The sequence below is a fragment of the Centroberyx affinis genome, unplaced genomic scaffold (assembly GCF_046629955.1).
Source record: "Centroberyx affinis isolate AG114_WGS23_722 - 3 ecotype Tasmania unplaced genomic scaffold, CSIRO-AGI_Caff_v1 ptg002606l_1, whole genome shotgun sequence".
Classification (NCBI taxonomy): Eukaryota; Metazoa; Chordata; class Actinopteri; order Beryciformes; family Berycidae; genus Centroberyx; species Centroberyx affinis.
In genome coordinates, this window is record NW_027280805.1 from 61,679 (window position 1) to 85,283 (window position 23,605).

A 23,605-nucleotide genomic window follows, 5' to 3' on the forward strand; every position below is an offset into this window, starting at 1 on the left:
CAAGACAGACATTGCTGTGTAGAGTTACTTTTGTTTGACGTAATTGGAAGTCATCATCAGAGAAAAAAAAAAAAAACATTTGCCACTGCCTTCATTTACCACTTTATTGGGTCATTCAAGTGTGCTCTACCCATAATAATATTTCCGAAGGCAATATTTTTGAAGGCAGCATCTGCTTGCTACTGTAGTGACGGTTGTCGCGGTGCAGAAAAAGTGCAGTAAATCTAGAAGATAATGAGGTAAACATTGGACTTTTGGACCCACAGTGCAATTGTTTGGCTTCAGGACACTTGGATTATGCTGCAGACCTGTATGCAGAAATGTTATGGCCTTTTTATTTACTGTTTTTGGAACTCTAAAGAAACCGTATCCAGCAAATTCTGTTGTTTTGAAGAAGGAGTTTCGATCCTGGTTTTGAAAGACATGAGGGTGAGTACGTATGTGACCCACCAGCGTCAAATTATGTCATTGTTTGCGTTTGACAGCACACTGAAAGGGTAAAAAAGGTTGTTGCGCAGCTACTGGAGAAGCACCAAGCTGTTTAAACTGTTTAAGAGGAATTGTTATTGTGGCTGCTTAGCGATTCCGGTGAATTAGCCAATTTGGAAACGGTACTAAATTGGAACCAGTTCTCGATACCCAACCCTAATGACGACAGCCCACAGCATCTCCGCCCATTTCTAACCAACTGTTCTGCTTGAATTTCTCCAGACCTCCATTAGTTTGACATAGAACTGTCTTTACACAAGATTAAGTAATTGTAGGCGGCTAGCATTATGCTATCCTAAGGGTGAGAAAGTGAGAACTTATAGCAGTTCTAAGGCTGGATATTTAGTTCATTTTAATGACACACGTCTATACTGCCAGGCTTGTGTAGGAGATTGGTAAAATAGTCAAGTGTGGTCGTCATTTTGGGGCTTTCGGATTATATCCAGATCCATTTTTTTTAGGATAATGCTAGTTGCCTACGATTACTCAATATGCTGTATGCTAAAGTGTTAGCATGCACCACAGACAGAACTATCTACCAGAGACACAGAGATGATTTTACCAATCCTCTCACCAAATATTGGGTAAGGTGACCAATGGACCAAACTCATAAAAAGTCAGTGTAGTTTAAGTTTGAGTTACTCACAAAACTAATACCAAAATATCAAAAGTGAACCATTCCCACAATACAAAAAAATATCTTAGAGACATTTTTTCCCTGAGAATCCAAGGGGATACTGAGATCTCAAAGAGATAAACTGTAAGTATACCGAGGAAGCAATTAAAGGACAGATAAAGCTCCATATAAAGATGAATGTTGTACAGTACAGAAGCGAATTAAGAAAATAAATCTAAATCCGAGAACGGTGATGTTTTTCTAATTTTGTTTACGGCAAAAACTAGCAGTAAGAGGATGGTTTTGTTGTCTTATGTCGTCAGTTGTGAAATTTTGTTTGTCAGTTCATTTGTGAACTCTGTTTGAAACCCCAAATTTGTATGCTGTTGTTCTAACCATAATCTCAGTTAACTCCAGTAGGCCCTGACATTTAGGGAATGTATAATTTCAATGCCCCACATGCCTTACTATATTAAACAAAAACAAATGGTTCATACTTTGAAGCAGTGATGCCCCAATTCTTATCCAACTGTGGTAAAAGGAGGCGTAATCCTATGTAATGTAGTGGGGTGTAGAGTGTATTTTAAAAAAATAAAAAATAAGAATGGCTATAAAATGGGTGGTTTTGGTGACTTTTTAAGTAATAAAAATTCAAAATTGATGCAATTAAATTTGAAAATGACACCTGCTGGAATAAAATCCAACAAAAGTTAAAATGCCATGAAACCAAATGTATTTCTTTGGTAAATAAAAAACTGAAACTTAAAGCCTGATTATTTTGGGGTGGGTATTATTCCATGAAGAAGCAACTGAGAAAGGAACTAAATATTTGTATTTGTGAATAATGACACTGCTTCAACAAAAAAGCTAGCGTTGACATGAATGAACTGGTTCATTAGTAGGACGTTTGATAGACAAGTGAAAGTGAATCATTTTTAAAAATCAGTTACAGCAAGTAATTGCTTGGCATATTTTTCCACAGAATATGGAAAATATTCAAAGGTGATGAAACAGTGTAAGTATTTGACAGGTCACATACGTGCAGGCTTAGGCTTAAACCTGTTTACAGGCAAGTGCTAATGGCTTACTTCCATGTAATATGGGATCCATTGCAATTTTTGCAGAAGTTATGATTGACTGTTATCCTGCAAATTTGCAGCCAGTGCTCAACACACACAATCTAGAAATAATAACCTATTACATGTAAAGTATGTTTGAATGCAAATCAGTTATTATGAAATTCTTTGGTTGCAGCAGGCAACGAGTATCCCGGCACTATTGAATGCATATGTGGATTTGAAGTAAATCAACCTTAAGTATATTTCCAATCAATGTGACTTCAGACAAATCCACTCCTGTTTAGTCTTTGGAGATGTATGTGTATGACCTTATTGATACAGAGAGGCAGCACAGCCAAAAAAATCTGCGCCAATATTGCGGGGGTAGCCTCCTAGCACTTTCATCTCCACAGGGTCAAACTTCCAGTAGTGCATCCCACTCAGGAAATGGGCATAGCCTGTCAGAAGGGAAGAGAGCAACAATCAACTTTGGGGTTTACGTTTAAAACAATCTAATTCAACAATCACCAAGATAGAGGCAGCAGATCTGGATGTTTTTTAAGCATCTGCATATTACGCTGGATGAGCAGGTAGTGAAGATGTGGAAGTTAAAATGTAGCTTTTCCTGATCCTGATCCTCACCATATCTGTCTCGAAAGGCTGCGTCGATATTGCTGGGCACACCCCCCCAGTCCTGCATGCTGTGAGGATGGGCGGCTTCGACACGATTCTCCTGTGGACTGAAGCGCCAGTAAGCGCCTGACTTTAAGAGGTAGATTTTCTGGACTTGGTCGTCTTCCCACTTTAGAGCTGCTTGGATATCCGTCACAGGCAGACCCAGCCGCTGCACTGAATCTGGTCCTGTGATTTTCCTTTCAGCATCAAACACCCAGTAACTGCCACCTGTCAGGAAGTCACACAATAAAAACATGATAAAAAACAAGCAGGACCTCATTCATTTGGACCTTGGACACTTAAACTCTACATTTACAGGAATGCATACAATTTATGGTAATTCAGCTCTCTGATCATGTTAATGTTGTGTGATGAGAGGACAACCTTCTTGAGATATTTCCAGACTTATCGAAAGCTCTTTGACAAAATCAATCATGACATTCCACAATATATATTATCTCACCCTTGGCTTCATGGACAAACATAAAGACGACATATTCTTGTGGATGGACATGGTCTACATCAGTTACCTAGATTCTGCATACTCATCAATGCTTCCTGTTGCTGATGTTACCAACTTTATCTTGCCACAAAAAATTCTCCTAAATTTGTAAAGCAGGGGAAACATTTTAGCATTAGCATTTTATTATACCATGTCTGCACTGTAGCAAATGAGATTCACTGTATAATATTATTGTCAGTGTTCTTAGGGAATTGCAACCCAAAAAACGAAAATATGAAGATTGTTTAATTGCTTTTCCAGTAAGACCAACCTTGGAAGAACCAGATGTTGCCAGACTTGTCTTCATAAGCAGCATCGATGTTGTCAGGAATGCCTCTCCAGTGGCGCGAAGCCATGGCTGGGTACCCGGCTTGTAGCTGCCCGTCACGGATACGCCAAACGTATCGAGACTTAAAGAAGAACAGCTCCCCCCTGATCATGGACACAGCGTCAAAGTTTGTTCTGCAGGCATCTGGCTGTGGCATAAGGTAGAGAAAGACCGATGTCAGTGTTGATGGGGCAAATGCAGCCCGGCTTTCCCAAAACGAGGCACAATAACAATAAACAAGGCAACAGTAAAAATGTCGTCCCCCACAAATGACGCAGACACCCCTTGAGTATGGAACACTGAAGTGCCACAATGATAAATAAATGAATAAAAGAATAAATAAATAAATGTGGAAATATAAATAGGAATAAAAAAAAACAATTGGGAAATATATATAAATTGATTTGCATATATATTTCCCTATTTATATCTGCTTTTCCTTACAAGCAGAAACTGTCAATCAACCTGTTTTGGCCATTTATTTATCATTGTGGCACTTTCAGTATTCCATACATGAAGCCCCCATTATGCCAGTCAGTGCATTTAATCATAGCGGCCCTCCCATTTCATTGCGTGGGGGACAAGAAGACAGATATCCTAAACCACAGCTTAAAATATGCCTTTTGATACCAATTCCCATCAGTCCGAACATGTACCTTACACATTAGCCCCTGATTATGAACTAAATAATTACATTTATATGGTCGTTATCATGACACACACACCAGAGAAATGTACGTCTCTGTGGACTAACTGGACTGGTGAAGTCTCTGAAAGCATTTTAGCTTGAAGGCCCCATCCCAGGATTCTCCTCTCACCACTCCAATGTCAATCTCATTGGTCTCTGTGATCTCGGGCGGTGCTTCCTGGCGGGGGCCGTATAGGTACTGGATGCCCCTCTTGTCATCGTCGCTCAACTCCAGCGGGTAGGAGAAAGTGTAGAAAGGCGACATCACAGCACCAGGCACCAGGGAGTGCTGGAGGCCCAGGACATGGCCAAACTCATGAGCTGCCACTTGTAAGAGATCTGTGCCTGAATGGGACAGCAATGGATAAAGGGACGATGACACTGACACTATGTGTTGAATGTACTACTCTCCGATGAAAGTTTATTCATTTCAAATAAGGCAATCTGTTGCCGCTGTATCACTTTGTAGCAGATGCATTGCTAACTAAGGCACTAAGGCATAACTGTAAGGCAGGTGCTACCTGCGTTGGACTTATTCAACATATGCATTAATAATGCATGAGTGAGCTAAAATGAATGTTGTTTTGTCTGGTTTTTTTTATTGCAAAACAGACATATACACACTGCACATTTTTACAAACAGCATGTAACATGACATGTTGCATTAACAACTCACAAATATGTATGATGACAAAGAAAAGAGAAAGCATGTGTTTTACATTGGAACATGAGCATGAACCAGACAGAGAAACAATTAGTATTTAGATTTCTGATCATAGGATAAATAAAAGATTACATTTGGTATTGATAATGCTATAGAGCATTTTAAAGAATAACACTGGTGTAGGTTTACTTTTTTCCTATCACCATTATTGCCCATGAAAAGTCTAAACCCACCAATGTATTTGCCTCAGTCAGAAGCTCCTACTGTCTGTTTACTTAAGGTTTGTCCGACCTCTCAGAAGTCACAGACTCCCATTGTTTTCAAAAATACATTAAAAACAACTCAGAGACAAACTGCTGCCTTGAATAATATAATACATCATGTTGAACAACAGATGTATCGTATGACTTCCCAACGCCACAGTGCGCAGTAATGGAAAAAAAGAAGATAGGCCCCATTAAACGTGATAATTAGCTACAAAGTCATGTCAGGAAAAACTGTAATACACATGCTGTTCAACATGATGGAGGCCCTATCCTTATCTTAAAACATATCAAATGTACTCACCCACATTGTTGCCCACTGTCCAGTGCTCATCATAGTCAAAGTGGATTTCCCCTTCTCTGTGTGTTCGGGGGAAAAAGGCATGGGCAAGGATCCCTCCAGGTCCGTCAAATGGTAAGTTGTCCCCATGCCAGTACCTACACAAACAGTACTTTGATATTAGACAAACAAATATGAGCCCTAAAAAATTACCATTATGCCATTGAAAGAGGCTATGCCGATGACATTACTATAAGGGATGTGTCACTATTGGTCCTAAATTAAAGCTACAGTAGGATTTTCATATCTATATCTCATATCAAATCAATTTTTATAGCCTGGTATAATTACTGTAAACAAATGAGATAAGATCAGCTGCCTGATAGTTTGATTCAGCACGAACACCCACCGACACATCATTTTTCCCTCTCAGCAAACCAAAGTATTGCAAAAACCGAAGAACAACAGGGATAGGTAGCTGGCTACAAGACCCGGCAACATAAGAAACAGCCCATGATCCTAAGGGACAGAGGTATTGAGCAGGTTAATACAAAAAGGACCACTCAGTCCTGCTAATCTCATATTCAGACCAACCACCATGCATTATAATTATTTTACTGGTTAAAAGTATGTCTTACAGTAATTTTCTAGTACTAATGATAACTGTCAAGCTTGTTAATTCTATAAAACTTCAGCTTGTCATCACTCAAAAATGATTGTGGTAAACCTTTTGTAACAGTTGCAGACAACTATATGCAACAAACAAAATAAACACCACTATAGTGTCTTTATTGGGTGTTGGGCCACCAAGAGCTTTCAGAGCAACTTCCATGTGCTTGGCATAGATTTGAAACCTATTTGAAACTCTTCTGGAGTGACATGTAATTTTTCCTATATATATTCCCTTATTTGGTGCATTGACACACAACACTGGTCTTATAGTTGCTGCTTCTGATCTACAAAAATGTTAAACTGGATTTTGGCGACTGGTACAGCAATACCTATGGTTAATATTTTCCTTCAATTCAATGAATACTTGTGCTCTGTGAATGGGTGCATTTCTATCCTGGAAAGGATTACGGCCATCAGGGAAGAAACACTGTCCTTTATTTTGATAGTTGCTGACATTTGTCTTACATTAACAAGAACAGAAAAGTCGATACTCATATGATCTATGTGAGTACTCATACCGGCCACATTACCCTCCCCTTTAAATAATCAAAAAGTTTCAGTAAAACACAAAAGTATGCCAAAGCTTAGGCAGGCACCAGGATCTTATCCTGGTCAGGGCCCAACCTTTTGCAAGCTAAATAAAACAGATTGCAATCATTTACAGTAATTCAACTCAGTATCTGTAAGACCACAATTCCATTGTCTGTATTGTGCACTGAATTGTGGTTCATGGCAAGGCAATTAAAAGCAATTATGAAGGTAAGCAAAGAAATAGGCCTTGGCAGAAGAACTAGACATTTTCATTTGTCTGTTATGTGGGTGCATGCTGTGAAAAAAAGAGTGTTTTTATGGCATGGAAGTACAGTTCACATGCCAAAATGACGAATCTCAGTTGAAAAAAAATGTGGCTGGAGGCACACTTTGAAGCTCCTGCAAAACAAGTCCTGTGCTGCAACATTCAATTCAGGTTGGTAATCTACTCTAGAGCTTGGTATGGATACAGCTTTTTTTACATTTAGGCTACTTGGGTCAGTTTAAAAAGGTATGGGTTTTTGCCGGTCTCCATTCAGATTCAAGACTTGAGTCGTGTAGTGTGTTGTCTGTTAGTGACTTGTCATACCTGCTGAAGTCAATAATGATGTCAGCTTTCCCAGTGGTGACCTCCCCTGAACCTGAGAGGAGTCACTTCACTCCAGACACTTAATGCCTCCTGCAAGACACGACGCACTTTGTCCTTACTCATCTGCCAGGGGAAACGTATGATCCTATTGGAGACACACGCACACACACACGCACACACACACACACACACACGCACGCACACGCACACACAGACACAAAACCATGTATTAGATTAGAGACCACCCATGTGAACCTCCATCTTTGTATCCCATAATCCTCTTTTTAGAGTGCCCATAGTGGTCCTGGTATAAAGTTTCATGATTTTCCCATGACTTTCCATAACTACTGCAAAACTTCCAATAAAGAGCTGGGGAGTGTTGTGTGTATGCCTACATAAAAGCCATTCCACAATAAAAAGCTGGGTAAAAAATATGGCAGTTACCAGAAAGCAGTATAAATTCATCCAACATTTATAGCCTAAAATATCATTAAAATTACCAAAATGTCACAGAGTATATATAAGTAATATCACATGAGACGGAGTGCTGTTATACTGTATATCAGCACAGCTGTGATTCGGTTGTAGGGACAAGGCTGCCGGAGTGCCGAAAATAATCACTGACGATCATTGACATCAGGGTTATGGTTGGGATTGGGGTTAGGGTTACCATAGTCGAGATGCAGCAAATAGTGACACTTTATTGTCACATCTACTTTTTGTCACCTGATAGTTGAGCATCAACATTGGTCACAGAGACTGAATTTGTGTTCATTGACCGTGGTTTTAAAGCCTATGATGTTATCTTGACGAATAGAAGTTGCAAGTGCCTTGATGAAAAGGGCAAATAGCAGTGGAGATAACGGACATCCTTGTCTTGTGCCCCGTTTTAGCTGGAAAGGTTTTGATGTGTGACCATTAGTCATACTGTAATTGACACTGTTGGTGAGTTTTAAGATCTCCATATGGGGACATATGGCCTGACGCCAAATTGTTGCAGAATGGAGAGGAGGAAAGACCAGCTGACCCTCTCAAATGCTTTTTCTGTATCTAGAGTTATGTTGGCTGATGGAATGGAATTATTTAATTCTGAATTTTTTTTTCCATTTGCATCAAATTGGACAGCCTACAGGTGTTTCATGAGGAGTGTTTCCCTTTATGAAACCTGTTTGTCTTCTTCATTGTGTTCTGGTGTGAACAGTTTCGTACAGAATGACCTGAACAATTGGTTTATTTCTAGGGGATCTTGGGTTGTATTTCCAGGAGTGCTCTCAATTGCAGTAACAAGTGAATTTTCTTTGTTTTATTTAAGCATCCTGATTTTTCAAATTCAAAGTACTGTTGTCATATTAGATTGCGTTATACTAAGTGTTTTCTGGTTTATGGTGTTCAGTTTGTGTCTGACATTGAATATGTTTCTGTGGTTGGTTTCTGAGCGGGTTGTGTCAGTTGTCTAATCTCTATCTCATTCTACAAAAATTCTTGCTGGGTTTTTTTTTTTTCTTTTTCCAAGAGGTGAAAGATATTATTTTTCTCCTGCTTTGGTTGTTTCCCATCAATTACTGGCTGATGTTTCTGGTGTGTCATTGAATTCTACTATGAAGGACCATTCTTGTTTGAAGTAGTTTATGAAATCTTTATCCTTCAGCAGTGTATTGTTGAAGCGCCATCTGAGCGGTGATGCTTGTTGGGGCATGATCCAAAGTGGCAATGGGGCGAATGGCTGATTGAATGACTTTATGTACTATGGAATTGTTTATTGAAAAGGAATCTATGTGGAAGTATGATTTGTGGTGTGGGGAGAAGTGAGTGTAATCTCTAATGTGCAGATTTTTTATTCTGCAAACATTTTCTAGTCCATAATCTGACATGTATTGTTTGCGTATAGTGGCTGATTGTGGGGGTTTAAAAGAAACCAGAGAACTATGTCCTGAAGCTGTGATGTCTCTCACAGTCACCTTCACCAGATAACTTTTTTTTGGGCATTTTCGCCTTTTATTAGGCAGGTTGAAGAAGAGAGAGACAGGAAGGGCGAGGGGGAGAGAGAAGGGGAAGGACATTGCATCCACATGGTGCATGCCCCAGACCACCGAGCCACCAGGACCCCCCTTGAGCCTGTAGCGTTACCCAGATTAAGCACAATAACACAGTAAAAAAATTAAATAATACTATGCAAAGGAACACAATAAGTAATCAAACAATGAGACAAACGGATGAGGATAGAACAAAATAGTACAAATTTAAAAGGCTATGAAAATGTGTTAAAAAGGTGCATTTTTTATAGCCTTTATAGCCATCTACAGATACTGCTGCCCTCAGATCCTCTGGTAGGGTGTTCCATAAATGGGGAGATCTTAAAATATTTTCTGAAAGTAACAGGCAACCAGGGAAGTGATTTTAAAACTGGGTTTATATCTGCTTTCTTTCTAGTCTTTGTCTAGCAGCTGAATTTTGGACCAGCTGTAGTTGATTTGTTTTTTGTTTTTCAACAGATTACAACTACTGCATTAGTACATATGTACAATACGTTATTACTTGGCCTGGTACTGAGATTTCTGTCTTTCAAAACTCAATTTCCGGCCCGCACTGTTTTGGAACAAAAACTCCCCACCCATTGGAGTCTCCAAACACCCCCAATCTTACTCTGTTTCTCATCTTATCAATTAGTTTTGTCTAGTTTCTAAACACGGCACAGGAATCTTTGTAATGTAGCAACAGTCAATGCCAGATGCACACTCGTGAACACAACACACATACACATACACACACACACACACACACACACATATACGCAGTGTACACAGAGTGAGGTGAGACAGTGAGCCTGACAGTTTCCCATCTCTTTCTCTTTTACTCAGTTTGATTTCATTTATGTTGTTTCTGCTGAAGAAACTTTAAATAACTGTGTTCTATATTGATTTATTAAGGAACACAACATTTTTACAGCAATTACAAGATTATAAGGAGCCCTTATGGCAACTCTACATGCACTGCTTTGACAAATGAAATCTACAAGCAATGTTTTATGTTGTTTTGTCCCTAGTTGGAGTGCCAATGTGTGAGAAGCTAAAAGTAAACACATTTCCCTGTAAGAGGCCATTAGCTCGGCCTCTCCACTCCATTCCTATCCCAGCCTCGTCCTGCTGAGGTCTATATCAGACGAAAGCCAGTGAATTGTTTACTTTTGCTCTAACATGCTGAAGTGGTCTCAGATATAATGGATTTGTTTTTCCAGAGGTCATGACACCCTGATGCCAAATTACAGAGGGGAACTATAGCCTTGTATTAACCGGTAAGGGGCTGTCTTTCAACTGTAATTGGAAGAGAAGGCGTGACAGTCAAAATACTGGAGGGGGTGCAGATGACCTCAAGAGGCTGAGGCCAACACTTCAGTCAAAGGCAATTCATCTTCTAATCTAAAATAATCTTAATCTAAACTGAATAATGATCTTTTGTATTGGCATCTTGAATTTCAGACTGCTCTACTGACTAAATAAACCAAATTTAGCTGCTTCATTATTTAGCCATATCAAGTTCTCTCAGTTTAACTTGATCACTAAGAGAAGGAAAGGAACAAATCCATTTTACCTGGGTCGCATATCCTAATTAAGTTCTCGGTGGGATTCAAAGCATTTGTGTTGGGGATCATCAGGAGCGAGATCGACACATTACCCTTCTGTTCACTGTGAAGAAGAAAGAGTTCCTGTCTGCTCTGCATTTATACTTAAAATGACAAAAACAGTGGTTAACAACTGAATAACTGAATAAACCAGTGTTCTTATTAACTGCACCAAGGCCGATGAAAGAGGCTTCTTACTTGTAAGTGAGGTCAGTATTTTCCCAACGCCCTCCAAAGAGCGCAAACCGTTTCCTGCGCTGTTGCCCGCTGAGGCGTCCCTCCTTCTTCATGTTGTAGTACGAGAGGCCCATCTGCTTGGAGGCGGGATAGTCCGGGACACCGCAGCGGGGACGCTTCCAGAACTCGGTGTCATTTCCGGGGGGCGCTAGAGACGTCACATGGTACTCTTCGTTAAGTGTGTCCTGTTCAAGTTTTCCCCTCTTCTTCAGACCGAGGTGATGGTTCCTCTGAGGCCATCCCTGCAAACACAGGCACATCCATTTAAGTCTTAATACGAAAAACAAGTGCCCGCCTGAAACAACGCCACCATAGGAAGTCAAGGAACTGAGCTTCTGCAACTACATAATCTCCTCGGTATTACAATAGTTTGTTTCCTTATCAGCAGAATCTGGAGGAAATGACTGTGCTAATTAGGATTGATATTTTAATAAGGGGCTCTGAATCCACCCCACCCCATACTAACCCAACCCACCATTTTAGATATTATGTTATTCTCTATAATAACACTTAAATTAAAGGTAACCTAGTTTCCAGACTTGCTGAAAAAGTGAAAGCTGGCACTGGATTGAGAGGGTGAATTATTACTGTCTTTTTATGTACTTTTTAAAAATGCTTCCACTGTGAGCCTGAGGGAACTTTTAATGCTGTAGCTTGTAGAGAAGTTTTTTTTTTTTTTTTCGTTTTTTTTAAAAGCCATTAAAGCCATTAATGGTAAAAAAAAGAAAGCAAAAGTAGTTTAAGACAAAATAGTCTTTGTAAACAAATCCGTCTTGATACTTACAGGTATCAAGAACATGGAAACTTATTGAATTGCACTGATAAAAAAAAAGGAAATAATAATAAGGCCTTTGGCTCAGTAGGTAAAGCATCAGCCTTTCCTGTGGAAGGTTGTGGGTTCAAATCCAGGTTTGTCCTTTCTGGAGTCGTTAGTAGTCAAGAACAAGTCATAGAAAGTTTGGCCATTGTGAACAACTTGAGCAATGTGGTTGCAATGAAAAAAAAAAATGTGATTGATAGAAGTCAACACAAAAGCCAGTAACTAATATACTGCATGTCAGTATTTGTGTATGTCTCCAGAACTTAGCTTGTTGCACTGTCTCGTAGCACCTTTGTCCTGTTGGACCAGAACTTAGTTCTATAGCACTTACTCTCGTTGTTCTCTCCTATCTAGAAACTTGCTTGTGTTGTATGCAAATCTCATGTGTAAGTCGCTTTGGATAAAAGCGTCTGCCAAATGTGAAATTGTAAATTGTAAATTGTAATAAAAACTATGAATGGGGATTTAACAGCTGTTGTCTCGTATAGAGATTAATTGTTTCCATAAAAGATTCATCTTGAAAGAAAAAGATGGCATTTTTGATTGTCATCTCCGACATTAATTTCCCATTAGATTACATTGTGTTATACCGCCTGCCTTCATGTCTGTAGTTGCAAGTTGCCAAAACTAAGTACTTCAAAGTCAAAGCTTTATAGTCAGACAACACATTCAGATTTGATGTATGCAGCTAGTTATAGTGTACTTTTCATAGATTAATTTCTATTTGTAACCACAACTGCAGTTAGATAGGCTTTCTGTAACTGCAATCGAAAGTCTCCTCCTCTCAATTACTACATATTTTACACCCAGTTTACACCATTTTACCATAAATGTCTCAAAGAGCATGAACACATTCAGAGCAGGAAACACTGGTGCTTGTACTATGCAGCTTGTACACAGAAGTTTGGCTCCCCTTAGATGAATGGATTGAGAGCATTATGGGGTGTCAAATCCCTTACTGCCCTTGTGTATTTTCGCTAGGTAACCCCCCACTCTGCAGACAAAATCCCTTCCAGTTATACAGACTGGGTCCAAACAGTTTTCATGTTCAGCATAAGACTACTTGTTCTGCATTGGAAATCCACAAACGCTTTTATTTTTTAGTATGGATTTATTTTGCTTTTCCCCCTGTCTGTCTTCAAGTTGGGTTTTGTCATTTTTGGTCTTGCAATGTACTTTTTAAAGACCACAAACTCATAGCTGGAAGATAAAATATTATTTTTTTTTACCTTGTTTCATGTGTCTTTACCAAATTAAACTAAATTATTTGAGGAAATTCAGAACGGTTCTTGATTTTGACTGCCATAGACACATACAGTCAGGATTATAAAGAATCAATCAGTAGGCATGTGTCAGGACAACTACAGGAAGATAGGAATTGGGGAAAGTGATTCAACATAAGCCAGCAACTCCCAGGCCCTCCAGAGAGAGTCTGATACCAGCTGCAGTTCAAAGTATGGAAACCCATTCGATGACTAAGTTAGCAGTTTATGTATCACATATGGAGATACGGTGGTTAGTCACGCTCCATCCTCATAAAGTTAAGTCAGCTGCTTGCTGATACAGTTTGGTTTCTGAACTGCTGAGTGGACTGTTTCAAGCCAGAAGGGTCAGCTGTCCCATTAGCCTATGATTGTTGGTACAATTCAGGTTCAGAATTGCTGAGTGGGCCATTTCAAGCCAGCAGGATCAGCCGGACCACTGTCCTATTGTTGCTGAGATTGAGGATGAGGGTGGAAATTATTGGGTGAGAAAGTGTAAATAAGTGTAGGTGCAATGTCAGGGCAGTTCAGGTGCAGTGTAGATGAGTATAGATCAATGTTGAGAGTGTGTGTGGAAGAGGGTTGTGGGATGATAAAATGTGCTGTTATGCCTTGTGAGGTCGTCATGGGGCTGGTGCTCACTTGTTTTTAAGTGATTCGCTAGTTGATACTGCAGATTGTTTTATTGGGATAATGGGATTAGTTATTAACATGGTATTCTTCCTGAGGTTAACAAGAAACAGTCAATATTACAGTAATATCATAGTATATATTATAGTGAATAATAGGTTTAAACTAAAAATGTTATGCCAACACCAGAGCCAACAAATTTATGGCAATAGCCTGTAAAAAAACAATCCATAGTTTTGCAGATTTGACTGATATGTTTTATAATAAAACCTTAATGATCTCTGCCTCTGTAACTGACATATAATGAACCATGGCATCTGGCTGAGTTTCAAATACTGTAATCAAAATCAACAAAAGAGGGTCGAAAGTAAATTAAGAAAATTATTTCATTATCAGTTTAATCCATTTTGGAGATTTGAATGATATTCATTTTATCTGTCAAAACATTGAAATTGTTAACCTTGTGTCATTCTGATTCCTATTTACACAGATGCAAAAACATATCTAATGTTTTTGTCTGAGATTAGACCACCTGCTGTGTCTGCCTCGGGTCACATGCTTGTCAAATTTGACTACATATATTTGAAATATGGCCCTACTCTAGAAAAGTCCCTACACCCACTCCTCCCATCAGCTAAGCCAAACCATCTGCTCTGTGAGGCTTAAAACAAAAAGCACTGCAGTCCCTATCACACAGAGAGAGATCAGTGCCTCTTAACATTGAATCAACACACAGCAGATTTGAAAGATGAACACTGCAAACGGCACTTCACTGAAGATTCATGCCTTGTTAGCACTGCTTTGGTGAGAGATTGCCTTCTGATGTATGAGTGTAATGAAAAGAAGTAATAATAGCTCAGACTTTAATTGTTCTTCCTGGGTGAAAAGCAAACATAGAATAGAAGAATAAAATAATAAAAGCTCTCTAACTAACTGGGGTTTGACTCAGAGTTTTGAGACTCAAAAACCAAGCAGGGCCTGAGACAAAAACGATGTGGTAGGCTCTGTGGAATGAACTCAGGTGTGCCATCTGGGCCAAATCCAGCAGTTCATTATCCTGTCTAGGGCATGGCAGAGTGGCTTAGTGCTTAAAGATGGGTACTCGATGGGTCGCAAGTCTCAGGTTCAATCCCCACAACAGCCAATTTGTCCCATCAGAGTGTCCTTGAGCAACACACTGAAGCCCTCGGTTTGTTCTTTCCCTTGCAAAATGCAAATATGCATCGCTGGTCTGGTACCTTTCTCTCAGCAAATGCAAAATTATTAATTGCGTTACAATCAGACCCTCGTAGGTTTTAGGGAGGAGGAACCATTTCATGCAGATCTTTTTTTTTACTTCAAACTTTGTTTTTGCCAACTAGAGAAAACCAACCACAGACAACAATCACATTTCAGTGCTGTTAAGTAAGCTATTAACCACCTGAGTACATCTGTTGTACTATTGCAAATCCGGATTGGTTATTTTTTTATATTTATTTATCCCAAAGCAAGGGACAAGTAAAAAAATCTGGCAATTTTTTTTTTTTATCAAGGTGGCCAAATGCATTCAAATACAGCCATCTGGTTTGGGTGATGTGGTTTGGGTGATCAGACCAGCACACCTGGATTTTAATGCAGTTAAGATCTGCTGGATAAAATCTTACACATGGTAATACCAGGTGTAAAGGGGGTTAAAAGGGATTCAAAGCTTTTTTATAATGTGTGCATAGTCAAAGACAACAACCAGTCACCAAGTTCAAAATAGTCATGCAGCTGTAAGCATGCTAAAGGGCCTACATTTGTAATATAAGAGATGTTTTCATAAATTCAGACTTTCCATAAACCATAGTATCATTGTAGTAGAAGTCAGGAGACCATTTCTCTGAAGACAATCATGATGTCTACAGTTTGTTTTGGAAGCTGTACGGCTTTCAAAACTGTTCACGTTTCAAATCTTTTCAATTCATTATGCAAAGAGGATAGGCTATTCAATAGGTTCAATTCATCGGAACCCTAGAGCGTTTACTCCTTCGGTTCGGTTCGTTTGGGCAGGTGAGAACGATGCCGCGCGATCTCGGGTGGCACCAAACGACCGCACCGCGACCGAACGCAACGCGGGCCAACCACAGGGTATCACGTCTCGACTGATGCTCATATCCAACTATTTCTTTCTGAGCTCTATAGCTGGTAAGCCCACCAGAGAAGATGAATAAAGCCTACGAGTACAGTTAAGTGCAGCGTAATTTGCTAATGTCAGTCACCGGAATACACTTTGCTTTGAATTTTCCCCCGCGCCAAAAAGTATGACAGGTCACTAAACCTGTCCAATGAATGAATCTGTCCATGTGACCTTTGTTGACAACTAATAAATGAACTAAATGCAAATTGCAACAATGCATCTTTTCTGACAGACCCAAGAAAATGAACTATAGGTGTGATGGCACCCTTAGGTGAACTCAGCAGCTAAGTGAAGGTGAGTGACAGAACTAAGGCAAGCGTGTGGCAAAGGAGTAGGGTTTCATTTAAACAGCGTACACTTACAGATTCAACAAGGTCAAATGACAATGAAACAAAGTCTTTGATATGGTGGGGGAAAACTGGGAAAAAGCTAACATGTCACCACAGGACATAGTGGTTGCTGCGTCTCACCCACACTGACATGTCCCAGCTTCGCCCCTAATAAGCTGATAAAGACGAGCCGGCCTACAGAGCCCAGCATTGTTGCTTTATCTTACAGGTGGCATCTGTTACACTGGGGAGTCTTTGTTGGGGTCGTTCAAACGCGGAAACACAAAGCGTACATGTATGAATGTGTACACATGAACTTGCACATGCCTGCAGAAATATGCACGCACGAACGAGCACGCGCACACGCACGCGCACACACACACACACACACACACAAACGTATCCTTAAAACTTACCACAAAGTTGTATTACACACAGTGAGCAGATGTCTGGAAATTCCCTCCTCACCCATGACATCAGGGTGTCTGCACCATAACAGTGTGTGTGTGTGTGTGTCATGAAAGGGTTCGAGGATGCTGATGCTACATTATTGAGAACGACTTACTTTGTGACTCGCGATACGAAAGACTAAACGATAAAAAGGCAAAAGGGGGTACAGAATCTTAAATGACTAATTTATGTTTTCATTGCATATCCTTGTGTCTTGCATCCAGTGCCATTTATTAAATAGGAGAGAGCTGTCATTTTTTCTCATTTGACTCCCCAAAACAGCGCGCTATAAATGTGATAAGCTCTATTCCCACACCAACAGACATCCTCTGGCAGAAAAAAAAGTAGTCCACACTTGAGATAAATATTGTGCACAGTGGAAGAAATCCCTCAAGGGTAAATATTTAACCACAAAGAGTCTGAGATGTCAGCAAGCATTCAGTGTTATGCACACAAACCGGCTGATTACGGCAAGTGGAGAGAATGTTTGGAGGGTGAAGAGGATTAGCATGTGGGGAGATGAGAGACTGATCCGTCACTGTAAATACCTCTTACTAAACTCTAAGCTCTCTAATCACAGATTTCAAATTTAACTTCGTTTTCAGAGATTTCTAACCGTCTTTGACATAAAATGCACTTGGGAGACCAACCAAAGTCACCACACAAAAGTATCTAGAACAAACTGTGGAAGAGGGAAACATTAATCCTTCACTGTTAGACAAGAAATGCCTATCAGAGACACAGGCATTAGCTTGTGCTGAATTAATGAGCTTATTATGGTGTGGTTTTATGCCCACTCAAAACATATTGTCAGGGCTTGACTGCATGTTGCGAGGATCAGTCTCTCTGAAACAACTCTAAATTTCATTTCTGCATAAACTCAGCTGTTAGAAAATAAGCACTTCAATTAGCCTAAATATCAATAACTTGAATAAACTTTTCAAGGCTGATACTTTTGCAGCGTCTTCCTTTTTTGGCAGAAGTCATGGTTATGTACACACACAGTATGATGTACAAACAAAAGTCTCAGGGGTTGCTGTCTTGCCTGGATGTCTCTCTCTCTCTCTAAGTACCTATCTGGTGCTTTCCCTTTTTCCCCTGAGTCAGCAAGCAAGCGGGTTTGTTATCCTCCACCAGATGCCAGATGACTTGCCTCTGCCTGCATAATCTTACTCTCTCTCTCACTTTGTCAACAGCATGGAACAAATTGACAGCACTACACTTGGCTCCCATTACGCTCCCGAAGGTTTGAGAGGAATGGTCTCCCCTTTGGAAATACAATGACATAAATCACATAATGTTTTTTCTCTATTATCGTAAGAAAATGTATGTTTCATTTGTCTAAATCTGTAATAAAAGACCCCTAAAAACACTTAAAAAAAAAAAAAAAACTATACCTGTGTACAGTTCAAGCATGTCCACCCACTGTCATTGCTGCCTCTTACTTAAAGGGAATTACAATTTTAATTTAATTTTAATGAAAAACTAAATGAGCCATTTTCCCAAGGGAAGTAAAGACTTAATCTGTCAGTTATGTTAGCAGGTTGAAATGACAACAATGGACAAAGCAAGGTAATGATACTTAAGGCCCTATTTCTACGTCAAACTACAAGCCTTTCGGTGAGAAACTTAATATCTTTCAGCAAATCTTCGAAAACATCAAACATCAGCCAGATACATTTGTAAAATGTCCTGCAAAAACTGTAAATATTGAGCACGCGAGTTTACTGCAGGGTTTCAGAAACGTTATTTTGAAATAACTGTTAGCAAGCCTCACTGAAAACACTGTGAAGTAGGTTAGTTATCATTCACGTTCAAGTTGTATCTAATTCTCTCTCTATTTCTCTCTCTCTCTCTCTCATACTCACACACTCACACACACAACATCCCTCGTAGCCTCATAAACGAGCATGTGGGCTCTGCCACTTGTGCCCACTTCTTCCCCGAGTAACGTTTCCCACGTTTCCTCCGGTAAAAACAGCCCTCGCGCGACATTGCTGAAGTTCGCTGTGTGTTACTCACCTGCTTGTACCTGCTGACGGTCCTCCTGTCGTGTACCGGCAGAGAATGAACGCAGAGCAAAAGGTGCAAAGGGAAGATGCTGCTGCAAAACACTACAATCCGCATCATCTTTCCACACACAGGTAGATAATACTGTACATGCAAAGCAGATACACCGAGGAAGAGGCTCGCTGCCGGTCGGGAAGGCGGTGAATGGTGGAAATTAGTCGCGGGAGGAGATTTTTATACCGCCGCTTTTCTTTGTTCTCCTCAAATGTCACTTTTTAGATGAGCTCCCTAACAGAAGTGCTCAGCTACACACGTGATTTAACCCCTTTTAGTCTTCGGCAGAGCAACGCAACTTATGGGAATTATCAGGTTGCTATATTTACCTGAGAATAGAATAGAATGGAATAGAATAGCCTATTGATCTTCCTTTATATATTCCTTATAACACTTTTAAAAAACAATTACAAAGTGCTTTCAACTTTCAACTGAGTAAACACAATGCAAAGAAAACATAAGGACAAGGAAAGAAACAAAAGTAGGCTAAATCATAAAAAAAACAATTGCTCAAATATCATTACATAAAAGCAAATGAGTTTTAACATATCATTTTAAAGATGATACCCATTCAGCATCACTACAGGTTTCCTAATCGGTTTCTACTTCAAAAGGTTGCTGTGTTTTCCTAAGTAAATGATAAACTTACAAATACAGTATGGAAGTGAATGGTGGGATCTATCTATCTATCTATCTATCTATCTATCTATCTATCTATCTATTACATTATTCAAAGAAATAATATAAGTCTTTTTGATCGACTATGTCCTGATGAAGTAATGCACATTAACTTAAGAAGAACATGAGAACTTAAAAAAAAATCCTTCAGCAGGTCATTATGAAATCAGTTCCTTCCTGTTGAAAGAGAGTCCAAGTCCATGGAAACTGGTGTTGTTCCTAAAGATGGCAAAATAGTGAAAATCATACTTTTTTCATACCCGGAGACCCTTGTAACATACTTCACCAATTACCAGCCAGGATCCAATTACCCTGCTTTTCAAAATTGAAAAGCAGGGTAACATTTTAGTTTTGCATTTTAGTTTGCACTGCATTTTTTAGACTTATCGAAAGCTTCTGATACAGGCAATCATGATATCTTATAATCTAAACTAAAACACTATGGTTTCCATGGACATGCCAGTTACAGTAAATGGCGAGGGAGTAAAATGTCAGAGCAAATACCTGGGTCTCCAACAAAGCCAGCATGACATGTGGTGTGCCACAAGGTTCTATCATAGGACCCCTTATTCCTCATTCATATCAATGACCATGCTTCAGTGTCTAAATCTTTTCTTTCCATACTGTTCGTTGCTAATACGATGGTTAGTATCTCAAGATTGTTTCAACTCAATAAATTATCATTGGATATTAAAAAGTCAAACTTTGTTATTTACAAATAAAAATAAAAAATACTGTATTTCATTGAATCTGTTTCCTTGGAATCTTGGTAGATAAGAGTCAGGCTTGGAAAAACTTGCAAAAAAGTAGTAAAGTCATTAGGTATCATCAAAAAGCTATTGATTTGGTTCTTGCTATGTCTACTGACATTACATTACAGCACTGAGGAAAAACTGTAACTATATTATGTCTCCTGTAACTAGCCCATAATACTTCTGAACAGGATCATAGAGAGAGCCAAGCACATAGAGCTATAAAATGTTAAATCCATGGGAACAGTATGTGTGTATAAAAAGCAGCATTCCTTTTTCTTGAGAAAGGACCGGAGGTGGCTGTCTCAGCTTGGACCAAGACAACACTGAGACGGGTTATGTCTGACACTGTGAATAACAACTGTCACAATGTACCAGTCTTTGAGATAATGCAATTCCTGTCCTAAGCTTGCAGGCATCATCTTATACACACCACACACCTTCTGTCTGTTGAGACTACCTCCCTCTTCGGCGGATGCTCTTGTCTGACGAAGACTTCTCTCCTCTGCAGATCACTGAATAAATCATTCTTAGACTCTTCAAGTGTGTCTCTTTTATCAAACCACAACATGTTGTTGTGATAAATACTTTAATTGTCCCAAACAGTTCTTGGTCCCGTGATCCGGATGCCTACGGCCCTGGACGTATTCTTCAACTGAGGGAGGTAATGAGGCAAATGTCTAGCCACGGCACAAAAAAAACAAGGTAAGAGACTTGTTTTCTTCTCTTGGAGATGTTGCCCATTGCCTGATTCAGGTGTTGGAGTATGGCCCTTTAATGGTTAACAGCATCCAGACCTAGTGATAAAGGACACTTGAAGGACTGTAGGGTTGTAGAAATGTGTTAAGTTATGAGTTACAATAGAGTAACAGGTTGATGTTGTTAGATTACTGGAAAATCTAACTGGATAGGTGGGCTTAGGGTTGGTTTTGGAAGGGCACATGTTCAGTAGTTATAGTACTCAGTGGTGAAAAGTAACTAAGTACATTTACTCAAGTACAGTACCTAAGTACAATTTTGAGGTACTTGTACTTTACTTGAGTATTTCCATTTTATGCTACTTTGTACTTATACTCCACTACATTTTAGAGGGAAATATTGTACTTTTTACTCCATTACATTTATTTCACAGCTATAGTTACTAGTTACTTTTCAGATCAATATTTTATATTTAAAACATTTGATCATCTTTATAAAATAACTATAAAATAGCATTGTTATAGATTAGACTACCCAAAAGTATAGCTAAATTGTTAAGATTAGCTTCATGTTGACAACTTTAAAATGCCGCTTACATGTACATGTATGTCAATAAATCAGTATTAATATTCCAATAATATATGAAAAATATAACTCTCTAAATGGGGAGAGTTTGCATAATGAGTATGTTTACTTTGATACTCTAAGTACATTTTGCTGCCAATACTTATGTACTTTTACTTAAGTAAGATTTTGAATGCAGGACTTTTACTTGTAATGGAGTATCTTTACATTATTGTATTGTTACTTTTACTTAAATAAAAGATCTCAGTACTTCTTCCACCACTGAGGCAAATTATGAATAAGCTCAAGTGCAGTAGGTGGGGTTTTATTTTTGAAGATAAAGTTGGTTTGCCAGTGCTCCTCAGATTACCCACAAATGTCTCCACAGTTCTTAAGGCCTCCAGTTCCATAGATAGATAGATGGTAAACAAAAGAGACCTGGCATCCTCTGCATCAGGACATCTGGTGGAACTGGTCTTCTTTACCTCAGACTGTCCTGGTTTGGATAACATCTCTTGTCAAGGAGAGAGGTGTGCTGATGAGTTCATGCAGCTCCATTAGGATTCCTCTTTCAAACACATCAGCTGCCGGTTTTCCTGAGAGGATGGTTTATAAACAGAGGTGAAGGACTCTGTTTTGTCCAGCTCAGATTTACAGTAAAAACTCAAGTTTGGTTGTCTCCATGTCTCGGTCTGTTTGTTGGGGGTAGTGAAATCAGAATATCTGCCACACAGAGCTTCAACACAGCCTGGAAGACAATACTTCAGATTGACAGGATTGTGAATGTCTAGATGGTAGATGCAAATTGACTTTGGATAACAGAAACAATTCATCATACATTGCTTCACTGGCTGACAGTTGGATGTCTGAGCTTGAAAACTCCTCAGACTGAGTGAGAACATTGTCTAATAACTGGGTGGCGTTGTATCTTGATGACAGGTTCAATTGGCACCAGAGGTATTTTGGAGTTTCAGAAATTTAGGCTCCAGCCAAGGGGATTTATGGTGAGGCTTTCTTTGTCAAATAGGGCCGGTATACATAGGCACACGTCCAGGTACATTTTAGAATACATTGTTAAAATTATTACCCTTGTGCTATAATCCTATATGAATATGTGTATTCAGACAGCACATTCATTTTTACTTCAGATGTGAAATTTCCAATTCATATCAACAGGTAAAAATGTCACATGCAAAGCGACAATCCACATGTGAAAATGTCCTCTTCACATGGGAAATGTCACATGTTCACATATGAAAACCAACAACATATGTCAAAAAAAGTCTAGATCATGAATAATCCAAAATAAAAATTGCAGGTTTTGAGGTGATGGCAGCACATCATTTATTGCTCCATAAAAAAATCTAATTGTAAATGCCACCATATTCTACAAGTGTCTCCAAAAACCCTTCTTCCCCTCTACACTGTTCATTCATTGTCCCTGATTAGCTTGAAAATAGCTTTGGCACACGTTGCTGCTTCCTCTTGGCAGTGCATTTGCTTTGCTACCCATTTCCTCCTCTCTAAGGCTGTTGCTGCGTGCCATACAGGAGTGTTTATGCCAAAATCATGTCTCCATCATGCTGTGGTAAATTCCAATGTGATTAAGTCTATGCCTTGGAAAGAGCTGTAAATCAGATTTCATATTACAATAAGGGAAATCTTCTGTCTACATTCAAGAGGCAAATCTGACTAACCAAAACTGACTTATTTCTGAAGAAACTTTCTCTATAGAACACAATCTACTCAGTATGGTCATTTCAGTTGTGCTTTAGAGGCTTGTGAAGTTACCACTTTCACTCTTAAAGCTAAAAGATACATGGTGGTTTATCCGCTTTGTAGGCTTCTGTTGTATTTATAACCTCTACGAACTAGTAATCCCTTAAAGTACCCTTACATTTACATTAATTCACCCCTTAATTCATGCAAAATCCCCTTAAAATAAATCAAGGGAGTTATTAATTAACATTCAGGGAGACAGGAACTTT

The 23,605-nt window shown here is 39.2% G+C and overlaps 1 protein-coding gene across 1 annotated transcript; it reads right to left on the minus strand.

The window, feature by feature from the left end:
* Window positions 1–2,493: 2,493 nt before the first annotated feature.
* LOC139657003 (stromelysin-3-like) lies at window positions 2,494–18,990 on the minus strand. The gene is given in 10 exon segments (XM_071534690.1): window positions 2,494–2,621; window positions 2,806–3,066; window positions 3,612–3,816; window positions 4,487–4,701; window positions 5,588–5,721; window positions 7,356–7,399; window positions 7,401–7,500; window positions 11,173–11,453; window positions 14,456–14,458; window positions 18,883–18,990. Coding segments are annotated over 10 exon segments (1,479 nt in total).
* Between the last annotated feature and the right edge of the window lie 4,615 nt (window positions 18,991–23,605).